Below are 12,014 nucleotides of genomic sequence, written 5' to 3'. Positions count from 1 at the left end.
CAATGAATCTGCAAGTGTTGGAAAAGATGTTGGTCCTTTTTTACATTGGAAGTTTACCAAAATTGTACAGTTACTTGATTTTTTCAATTACCTAGTATAAATAAATAAATAAGTTCATTATGTTAGAATTATGTACAAATGTACAAATGTTTTTACAAGTTCTGTAGAGAATTTAATAATATATTATACCTAATATATGTTTTCATTATCATTCTTTACTTGGGAAAAACATTTATATTTAATAAAGTTTATTTTTATCATTCAGATATAATAATTGGTTACATGCAAGCACGTACACAAAAAAAAATCTATGTATATAAATAAATAACACAACTATTAATTTTTTTTTTTTGGGGGGGGGGACGAATTCCCAAACCTTCCCGATGTATATGTGCCTGGTTACATGAACTTAGAGGGTTTCTAATCCCATTAGTATGGGTTATACTGATTTTTAAAATATAAGAATGAAAGATAGAATATAAATTGATGAGCATAACAAATAATATATTTAATCAAACACCAACAAATACACAGCATAAGCATAAAAAATACATTGCATATTAGATATTATAATACTGTCATGTCACGTCAAGTATCATTAAGTGCATAGTATGTGCTATAGTAAAGATATTGGTTAATAAAATATTTTATATAAAAATAAATATTAATTTAGATTTAAAATTAGATATTACATTACAATAGTAATAATAGCATACAAATTATTAGTTACAAATAATTGTGCACTTTAATCAAATCAATTTTAGCAATACACATAATAAAAATGGAAAAAAAATTCATAAAAGTATAATATAAATTATTAAATTTTAAATAAGGTAAAATAATATTCACAACTAATAAATGGCTAATTAATATTAATTCATATGCAAAAATATTTATTTTTTTACTTATACGTTTACATTTTTGTTCGACAAAAAAATATATGGTAATTAAATTTAATTAATTAAAATAAGTTATTTGGCAATAAAAATACACCTTCAATAAATCATTCCGAAAATATGGTAAAAGTTATTTTAATGTATTTTATAAACAATTTACAGACATGTTGTATAATTAAATAATACTGACTAGGATTTACTGAAATATCTTCAATAATCTCAGTTAAAACTTATATAGTTTTATGTTATTCTTAGCATACACGTGTACTTTAATCCAATTACGTAAGAGTACTTATCAGCAGTATACTACACAAGATGCCGTCGGGCCTATTACCTTTACCACTTAACAGGTTTATTTAACAGTGTCAAATCAGCCTCTCAACAGCTGTAAAGAATGTATTTATATTATTATGTTAATATCATATGAACATACTGAAATGCAACCATCAACTGGACAACTTACTACAAATAGAAGCGATAGCAGCATGCCTGCACAATAGGCAACATCAGTCAGATTATAGTAGTGGAAGGGGGTATGGTATGTTATGAAACTGAGCTAGAAAAATCTTCTGGACTCGAAAAGTACTCGCAAATAGACTGTATATTGTTTGTGTATTATAATTTCAATAATAAAGAAAAACATTTAGCTATTTAAAATTACTCAAATTGATTAATAAACAAAATATAAATATATATCTGTTAAAATTTCAAATTTTTTTACTATAACAAAAAAATAAATGTTTATGTATTTTTAATATTAATAAATTAGTGAACTATATAGTTTTTTTTAGTATTTATAAAAGGGTAACTAAGTAGAATTAATTGTCAGTTAAGTTTATAGATTTAAATTGAATTGTTAATCTTAACACAATAATTCTATTCAAACAAGCCTATGGAATATTTTAATATTTTTACAACAATCAAGTGATATTCCAAGAAAAAGTGAAAAATAAGTTTGGAGTTAAATAAATATGAAATTACAAAAAAATAAAACTACAGTTTACTTTTCAATTTTGAACAATTATTTAATGCCTGTCCTCGAATAAAACCTACCAAAAATAATACTATTTTATAGTTAAGAATATAAATAGTAATCCCAGGTGAAAAGCTTCTGCGCCCGCGGAGGCAATTGAATGGGTATGGCTGCGTTAGCTAAGTGCCAGGCTAACAACGAGAACCGATTTAATCAATGGGTATGTCCAGGCACAAATTGGTTGTCACCTGAATTGAAGTATAAAAAAATATGAACTATGATTATTTTCAAACTGTTTTTCACAAACTAGAATGTATATAAAAATATTTAAAAAAAATGTTTAATGTAAAGATTTAAAGATTCAAAATTTTAAATTTAATTATTTAAAGCTAAAATAGTAACAAATAACTGCATGATTTCTGTTGTGATTTTAAAGTAAAATATTATACATAATATAATGGAAGTTAACAAAGTCCAATTCCATCATTTTCTACATTTCCTCGTTTTTCATAGAACATGACATCCTAAAAAAATGACGTAATAATAAATTATTAAAGAAAATTCCAAGATATTAATTCAAATTGAACTTACTATCAAAAAACAAGCTCCTAGCATAACAGCTTTCATACGGACATCAAGATCTATAGGAAAAGAAATACCAAAGAAATCGGCATCAGTAAATACTTCCCTTAAGAGTCCAGACCATTGTTTGGATATACGGCCAACTACAGTGGTTTTGTCCTTAGATAATATCTGAAAAACATTATTATGTGATTAAAATATTATATTCTTATACTCTAAGATAGAGTATTTAGTATGATATAACTATTTAGTTAGTCTGAATAAAAATTTGAATAATTACTTTAAATTCAACATCTCCACCGCACATACTATATCGACATATTGGTCCTTCGATTTTTAATACTTCTTCATTAGCTGCATTACGAATGGTGAATATTGGTGTTAAAATTGACCAATCTTGTTCAACGATTCCAACCAAACACCCAGGTGGAGAAAATACTTCAATTCTCTGTTATACAATTTTAAATAAATTAAAAATATTATAAAATTATAATAAACATTATATTATTATAATAATGTTTATTGAAAATGTCAAGTCTCTATAGTTATCCATTTTGAATTACAACAATAAAAACAAAATCAAATAATAATTTAGAGTAAATAATCAAGATTTTTGTAATTTTTATTTTTCCCAATAACTTCTAAAAAGTACTATACTAAGATTTCTTTATTTTACTTCCTCCCACCCCTTTAAAATACCAACTAGATTTAATTTTCTACCAGAAACCACAATCAAAATTTAAAAGTTTTTGTACTGTTCCTAAAAGTGATGACAGACACAGTGACTTATTATGAAAAAAAAGTTTTTATTAGCAAGTGTTTAATACAGCATTTAACCAAAATTTAAAATAAAAATTGAACCATGTATTATATTTTAAAAGAAATAAATTGGAATTAAGTGCACAATGGACATAAATTACTTTGATCTTTCTAGGTTTGGAAAAAAGTTTTAGATACAATTGTGTTTGTACCATTTCTTTGTTACTCATTTATAAAAACGTCTTAACATTTTAATTTTAGATTCTGAGCGGAGCAAAGAGGTGGTTTTACAATGGTGTTTATTTTTTTTTTATATCCTGTATATAAAATGTTTACCAGAAGGAGTGCTTCGATTTCAATATATAGTACCTTATCTTTTAGCAAATTGGATCAAGATGGTACTTTAGAGAGGTCATTTTTTGATTTTATCAATAGTTATTAGATGCCACAGGAAAAATCACCGAAAAATTACGAAAAACCGCTAAAAATGGGATTTTAATTTCTAACGCTTTGTTTATCACCATAGAAACGAATAAAAAATAATAATATTATAATATTAATTCGACTTACATGATATAATAAATAATAACAATATAAAATACCCAGACTGACAAACCGTCTCCGCTCAGAATCGTTTTTCTTATACAATGATATTATATCATTGAATTCAAGTTAAATATAATCAATTATACAATGACCCACATGTAACCTACTGTACAGCAGAGCGACATCCGCTTACCCGCTTTTTTATTATTATTATTATGTAATATTAAACATATAGTTTTTCAGATTAAACACATTTTTTTTAAATTCCATATGGGTTTTTTTAGCCCTAGATTTCAAACATAGTGTGCCCAAAATTTAAAGTATAAATGAATACTTTAAAAATTAATAATTATACAATTTAATATGTTTACATATTGCATATTTGATGGAAAAATAAAAACAAATTAATTATCCCACACATTTTGTGAGTTGAAACATCCTCTCATTTCAGTCTTATGTTTATATCCCTAATCTTCATTGTTATGCTGGGTGTACCCATAGTAAAATGGTAAACAAAAATTCAACTTTCCCAAAAAAAAGGTCTATTTAAGTTTTTCAAAACATAAGCAGTGTTTTGTTTTAATTTTGCTGTATCCGTATAAAACTGACTTTATAACTAAATAGTTCCAGAAATTGTTTTTAATATAAACATATTATTATACCTGTAAACAGCAAGGAAAAAAGCAAGATTGACATGCTAACGGCCTTGATAAATGTATAACTTCATTTTTATAGTTATCCAAGATTTTCATTTCAAAAGGTCGTATTGGCCCACAGCAATTTCGCGTACAACAATCATTATCTTCAACAGCATAAAATACTTTTTGACCAGCATTATTTTTAATTGTATACTTGTTGTTGGTCTCAAACCCTAATAAAGCTATAATAACATGTTATAAACATTCATAATTAGTATAAAGTAAAAATACATTTTCATATATTAAGAAAATTTGACGGTAATTGATTAATTTTATGAAAATACAATATCCTATTAAAGAATTAGATATACTAGAAATATATTTGGCCAAACCCGGTCTAAAAAAAGCATCACATCATTGACATGGTTCATTATCCTGGTGCAGGATAATTTTACACTAGTTCAGACCAATTAAATTTTAGACAGTATAATATTTAAATAGATATTACTAGAAAAGTTTTTTGGTAATCACGTTCATCTTCTTATCATTTCATTGTTTTTCACGTTCAAGTGAATTGATTTTATGTGTTAACTCTAACAATTAGATTTTGTAGAATTATACCTTCTCATAAAAATGTCCTCTTAATGAGAGAGTCACTATTTATTTTGACTAATATTATATTTTTTAAATTATATTACACATACAAATAGATTAGGTAAACAATTATTTAAATATTCCAATTGTAATTAAAGAGATAATATGAATTATATGTTAAAAGAATGTTATCAAATTAATGGAACATTTTAAATCTAATTAGTTATCCGAGTATAGAACGAATCATAAGTTATATCACAGATTATATAAAACTTTATTTATATAATCTGTGGTTATATCACTTATATCTAATATGTTCCATCATAAGTACAAAAGTAAAACTGCTGGGTAGTTTTTAATATCAAATCATTCATGTACAAAATTAAATAAATCAATATCACATAATTATTATGCTTATTGTAAAACAACTTTACAGATTGTATATTTTCAAAATAAATATATTTTTTTTTATTTTTACAAGAAATAAACAATCTATACAATTAAGCACAATAAGTATATGTGAGATTAGGGTAACAAACATTATGGTGTTACGTGAATAAGAAGCCACCCATCAGTAGCACTTAGCTTGTTTATTATGTGATTTTAACTTATTAGGATTAAGTTAGATGATCCCTTCACCATTTTCTTTTCAGCCTACTACGGGGATTTCCAGGAAGTGACGGGATATGTAAGCCTTTTATTAGAGGATTTTCATGGTTTTCTAATTTATTATAAAATCGTTTATAGAAAATAGCAGCTTCTTCTTCTACCGTTTTTATACCTAGGTCTTTGTGGAGGGTCAAGTTAGAGACGAAGGGTGGGGCATTTGTGATTTTATGAAGGGTGATATTTTGGAAAGTCTGATTTTATTTAAATTTGATTTTTTTGCCGATCCCCATAGTTGGATTCCATACGTCTATATGGGTTTCAGAAGAGATTTGTATACTTGAAGTTTTGTTTTTAAAGATGAGAATTTATTTTTTGAAAGTAATACGTTTAGAAAGCGGGAGCGGGCACTAAGTATTAATCTTTTTTTTCTTATATGATTTTGCCATGTTAGTCTTTTATCGAGGTTTAGTCCTAAGTATTTAACAGTGTCAAGAGCAGGGATAGGTAAATTATTTACAGTTACGTTAGGGCAAAGTTTGTGTCTAAGGGTCAAAGTTGTGTGAATGGATTTGTTGTTGTTTAATTTAATTTTCCATTTGGCATACCATTCTGAGAGTAGGTTTAGGTCGGATTGTAAATTTCTTGAAGCAATTAGAGGATCATTATGTACTGACAATATGACTTTATCGTCAGCATAATCAGCAACAATAGTATTTTGTGTAGAAGTTTGATCGGCAGCATAAGTATTAAATAAGATAAGAGAAAGTACACCTCTTTGGGGTACTCCTGCACTAATTGTGGCTATACTTGAGGTGGCGGAACCTTGACGTATTTGAAAATGTCGGTCTGTAATATATGACTCCATTAGTAGGAATAGTGTAGGAGGAAGAAATTTACGAAGTTTAAAATAAGACCTTCATGCCAGACTTTGTCAAATGCCTGGGAGATGTCTAAAAATGCACAAGTGCAGTAACATTTGTTTTCAAAAGAGGTAGAGATTGCATCAATTCCTTTATGGACCTGGTGTACGGTGCTGTGTTTGGCTCTAAAGCCAAATTGTGAGAACGGCAGTACATTTTTTGCTTTTATGTGCGGATAAATACAATTGAGAATGAGTCTTTTGCAAATTTTTGAGAAGTATGGCAATAGACTTATAGGTCTATAAGATGTTGGGAGGTTTATCCGGCTTAGCAAAATAAATATTAAAATAAAAATATCTAATATGTACCTAATTAATATTTGGTACACAATTAGTGTCTATAAAACATTTGTGATACTTTAAGCGTCTTGAAAACTTTATTGAATAGATTTCAAATTTAATTATTTAAAACCAATAGTTTCTATATTTTGTAATACAAAGACTTAAAGACTTAAATAGTAGCTAATAATACAATTATTTTACTTTTTACCTTCTATAATTTCTACTTGCTGTTTAACAAGTAATTGATTAACTGTTGAAAGATACTGGAGTCCATTTGGACAGTTTTGTGGTATAGCTTGAGGAATAGGCATCCAACCATCTGTTAAATTATAAAATTTATATTTAAAAAATAATGAAGAATTGGTTTATATTGCAATTAATAATATTTGGCTGTCATTTATGCGGTCTACTGGCTGTTGTCTGTTGTCTTCTGCTATAGGATGTTATTTTTACACGGTCTTAATTATGATCTTTGATATATACGTACTAATCCCTTTTCTTTTGTTAAAACTTTATCTTATGGTGGCCTAATCTAAAAAATCTAACTATGATAAGCCATTAGACCATAGACATAATATTATAATAGAAATTTAGTACTCTGACTAGCAGCACTCGGCGGTTTTATGAATTACGTGAGCGTAACTAGTTGTGACCGCTGATACAACGTGCGATGCCTAACCAGTTCTTTATAATCGTGATGACAGCCAAATATTCTTTATTAGATAATACATAGATAGACATTACCTGATTAACTTGTTTTGAGATTTCAGTTTTAAATAAGTTTTTTTTTTAAAGTTAAATTATGAATTAACTTACCAGCTACCACTTGAGGAGATGGTTGATATGCACCGGGTTGATGCTGAATAACTTGTCCATAACCCGGCTGTGAATATGGAGGTGGATAGTTTGGATTTTGAATTACAGAATACCCCTGATTTTGTTGTGGTGGCATTTGTTGTTGATGTTGATACATATTATATTGGTCATGTTGATATGGTTGAATTTGATTACCAATTGGTGGATATTGATTTTGATTACTGATTGGTGGATATTGTTTTTGATTACCATCTGGTGGATATTGATTTTGATTACCAGCTGGTGGATATTGGTTTTGAGGTGAATGATATTGAGAAAATCCTAAGACATAACATGTATTTAAAATTTATTTTTTTCTTAAGTTAATGAAATAATCTTAAGTAAATATTAAATTAATTAAAATTTAAAATATTTTAAACCAACAGAAATGGTATTTATTAAATTTTTTTTTTCCAAAAATTATACATTTATTCTTATTAAAATCTCATACCTGGTGGTGCTGGTGCTACATTTGGATTGGTATACATTTGAATTTTTTGAGACTTGCGATTTTCAAATACAAATATTCTGGAAAATGCAATTTTTTTGTTAATATAGGTACCTTGTTGTTATTATAATATAAACACAAACATAATTAAATGTATACTAGTACTGAGTGCATGCAAATTAAAACTAAACTAAATAATCTATACCAAGTTTTGTTTATACTTTATAATGAAATTATTTCAAAATAAATGTTATGATTGTTGTCATGGTAATTCTACATCAACCACATAACTTCATGACTCATGATCTCAAATCTCAATAGAGGCACTAAACAAATTCATCACTTATGCGCACTACCATTACAATGACAATATCATTAAGGCATTATTACATTAAGGTCTAGGTCTCTGGGAATTTATGAAAAATGATTATGTAAAAGAAATAGATATGAAAAAGAATTAAGAACAAATTTGATATAAAGTTAGTTTTGTAATGATCGATTTAACATACACACTATAATATAAATATTACATCAAAATTTTGTACATAAATTATTATTTTGAAAATGTATTCCTGTGTTAGCATGTGGGCAGTTCAAGATAAAAACCAAATGATTACAAATATATTTTACATCACAATATTTGAAGTTGCCTAAATCTGTATTAGTTGAAACTAGACACATTGCAATGTCAGTATATTAATGTGTTATTAACAGAATGGTAATGATATAATTAATATTTCTTGAGAATGACTTTCCATTCGCTGTCAAAATTATTTGAAAGACCAATATTATTACCTATTTAAATAGGACATAGATAGTAAAGACCTGCAAGGGCCGGGCGGCCCGACCCGGTCTGTAGTGACAATGGACCGGGCAGGGCCTTTAAAATAAAATAAAGGGTTGGACCAGGCTTTTTTTTGTACAATTTTTAGGGCTGAGCTTTGAATGATAAATCAAGGGTTGGACAGGGCTCTTTTCTTCGACAATTAATAATCATAATTTAAAATAATAAATAATAATGATAGAACCGACGTTGGTAAAAATAGATACAATCACAATTAATGTAACAATATCTTGATTAGTGGGTATACTAAAGCTATTTAAAGATAAAATAGAAACGGTAATTTGGAATACCTATTTATAAAAAATGCATTGCGTTTGACTGAAGAATACAAATTGCCAGTTACTACAACAACAGTCTAGTGAACCCATAATGCCTTAAAAAAAATGTTGGGTCGGGCCTGGGCTTTTTTTTCACAAAGTGTTTTGGACCGGGCAGGGCCGGGCTTAAGAAAAAGATTGTTGGACCGGACCAGGCTTTCATGAGCTTAACATTATTATTGGGCCGGGCCTGGGCTTTTATTTCACAATAATTTTTGGACCAAGCCTAGTCGGGCTTGAGGATAAAATTGATGGACCAGACCGGACCGGGCTGAAAATGTATGGCCCTTGCAGGTCTATAGTAGGTACATATAATTACCTATCTAATATAAAATGGTATAAATAGCTTAAATGATGATTTGACTGAAAAAAGTAAATATAAATTTAATTTTTACCAAAATATTTGCACATAATCTCTGGCCAATAATAAAATATTTTTAACCTGAAAGTTTACCTACAAAAATTATACCTAATTCAAGTTTTGAATTTCAATTCATTCAAAATTTTTTTTTATTTAGAAGTTAATTTTATTTTTTTTTATCCAAATATGTTTGACATAATAAATAAGATATATTTTTATAAATAAGGTGTGGTATCTAGATGTTGTATTTATTCTATAGATACCTATACATAATATAAAATGTATGGGCATACAAATTAAAAATAGTTGCTCACGCACTTGATTTAATTGTTACAACTGGTATAACAATGTTTTAGACTGTGGAAATGTGGCCTATCTATAATTTTTGTAGTATAAATATACAATAGATCATAAAATACAGAAACCATCGGTTTTTTTTTATCGGATTCATTTTAAATTTTTTTATTTTTGGCACCCCGCCCGTATTTTATAAATAAAACTCGGACATTCAATACTAGGACTGGTGAGACTTGTAAAACAATTTATGACATTTCCACAAGACAGACAGTGAAATTCTGCATAGAAAATCGACCGAAAAATAATAAAAAATTTAATCTCGCCATGTACGTCGTACGATGTACCTGTTGCGAGTGGGCGCAATCGTATAGTATACCTAATGAACAATTTGAAATTGCAATTTACATAATTACATTAAGATTATAATATTACGTCATTGTAATAGTTATGATTGATACAAATACGATAGTGAGGACTTACTTATGTATAATTTATAATAATATATTATATGTTTTTTACGCGTCGGTATATATTTTACACAGCCAACCGCTTCGAAAATAATAATGATTGGATTTATATTGTAATATAACTCTTGTACGACGACACTATCCGAAGTGAAAAATACAAATAAATATCAAACTCAAACAATTTAAAATATAAAATTAATAATAAGACTACAGATCGGCTTGTCACTCAGCCCTTCTTACCTCGGGAATCGGAACGCAGTACGCACAACGTATACAACCAAAATTTGCACAACGAACAGTGACAAGTCACCCGGTCGCCGTCGTTTACAGCACTGAGCAGTGAGCAGTGTAATGACTAGTGACTAGCGAATACCGATTTACTACTCCACTGTCCAAAATCCAAGTGCCCCATGTACAGAGAGTGGAGAGTGGTCTGAGTCACTCATTTCATAATATCAGAATAATTTGTCTTTTATCATTATCGCGTGTAAAATTTAAATAATATTATTATCGGGAGGGCGGCACCGTTATAATCAATATAGTGTTAAGGTTCGTTTACACAGTGACAGTACTGCCATGATAATATCATGTATATTATATTATATATGACTGTCCTATGATTATTCGACAGTTACTATCACCACGGATATATAATATAATAACTAATAATATATAATTATTATTTATTATACCTGTGACTGTCACACAGAGTTGGGCAAAATTGTATCTAGATAATTATTAGAATAAAAGATGATTTTTTTACAATTATTCGAATAATTTAAAAACATTTTTTTTTTATTTTTTTTATTGGGTTAATAAGGCTCTGAGTGCTTTGACATCTGAGATCATAAGCCTGTAATAATTACATAGTATTGGTCTTAAAACTATAGGAATAGTTTTACAGTAGTGAGTAGAGGGAGTTTGTGAAATATATATAAATGCAATTTTTTTTTACTGTAGTTTTGCTATAAGCCTATATTTGTGAAAAAATTGTATATGTTTTTGAAGTTTTCTTCGCCAAGTGCTATATTGTTGCATCGTTGATGGGTTTCCGAGAATTTATCTGGAGCTGTTGTGGAATATGATGTACAGTCGTATAAGAGTAGAGGAGGCTAGGGCGATGGATATGTATGGGTTTCGTCGGGGGGATGATTTGGAATAAGATGTTAGCAAGTTTGGTAATCTTGGTCTCGATTTTCCTGTCAACGAGTGCAGGTCTTAATTAACTGTTTTAAATAGTTTCTTTTTGTAGTGGCGGACAGAAATCTTGGATGTTAACACATTATTTTGTGTTAGTTTGTTGGAGGAGTTTTTAAAATGTACTTGAACTATGTAAAGGTCATTATATAGGTTATAGGTAATCTTATATCGTTTAGTCTGAAAATTGGCTCCACAGGTGCTAACTGTTCATTTATTTAGTCTGCATTTTTTGTTGATGAACTGGCTTTTATTAAAAACATTATTATTCGAATAATTTGAAAATTTTGGAATTTGAATAAATAATTATTTTGTAATTAAAAATTTATAAAATGTTCAACTTTTATAGCTAAGAATTGAACATTTAAAAGAAGGTTCCACGTAAATAGGTTATATATAAATTATTTTATTCACAATAATATCATCAAAT

At 28.1% G+C, this 12,014-nt stretch overlaps 1 protein-coding gene across 3 annotated transcripts; it reads right to left on the bottom strand.

Annotated features, from left to right (window-relative positions):
- Window positions 1–487: 487 nt before the first annotated feature.
- LOC132948848 (phospholipid scramblase 2) lies at window positions 488–10,854 on the bottom strand. 3 transcript variants are annotated; one of them, XR_009665051.1, is made up of 9 exons: window positions 10,628–10,854; window positions 8,105–8,181; window positions 7,615–7,935; window positions 7,007–7,117; window positions 4,419–4,636; window positions 2,732–2,899; window positions 2,461–2,622; window positions 1,360–2,393; window positions 488–1,281 (listed from the first exon to the last, which is right to left on the bottom strand). XR_009665051.1 is itself a non-coding variant. In XM_061019508.1 (9 exons), the coding sequence occupies exons 3-9, from the start codon at window positions 8,139–8,141 to the stop codon at window positions 2,334–2,336; spliced, it is 1,077 nt and encodes a 358-aa protein (XP_060875491.1). In that variant the 5' UTR covers window positions 8,142–8,181; window positions 10,401–10,525; window positions 10,628–10,854; the 3' UTR covers window positions 488–2,333. The 3 variants fall into 3 exon arrangements, 2 of the variants coding, with proteins under 2 accessions (XP_060875491.1, XP_060875490.1); XM_061019508.1 differs by adding an exon at window positions 10,401–10,525 and having other exon boundaries at window positions 488–2,393; XM_061019507.1 differs by having other exon boundaries at window positions 488–2,393.
- Between the last annotated feature and the right edge of the window lie 1,160 nt (window positions 10,855–12,014).

Source organism: Metopolophium dirhodum, chromosome 7 (genome assembly GCF_019925205.1).
Source record: "Metopolophium dirhodum isolate CAU chromosome 7, ASM1992520v1, whole genome shotgun sequence".
Classification (NCBI taxonomy): domain Eukaryota; kingdom Metazoa; phylum Arthropoda; class Insecta; order Hemiptera; family Aphididae; genus Metopolophium; species Metopolophium dirhodum.
Note: the sequence above shows the minus strand (reverse complement) of the source record. Positions and strands in the feature narration are given on the sequence as shown.

Bases quoted from the DNA above. Each gene is read 5' to 3' on its own strand.
- LOC132948848 (XM_061019508.1), bottom strand. From the start codon at position 8,141: ATGTATACCAATCCAAATGTAGCACCAGCACCACCAG. The intron at 4,637-7,006 runs GTAAAAAGTAAA...ATGTTATTATAG, and splicing joins GCAAGTAGAAATTATAGAAG to CTTTATTAGGGTTTGAGACC. The intron at 2,900-4,418 runs GTATAATAATAT...ATTGTATAACAG, and splicing joins TTTTTCCTTGCTGTTTACAG to AGAATTGAAGTATTTTCTCC.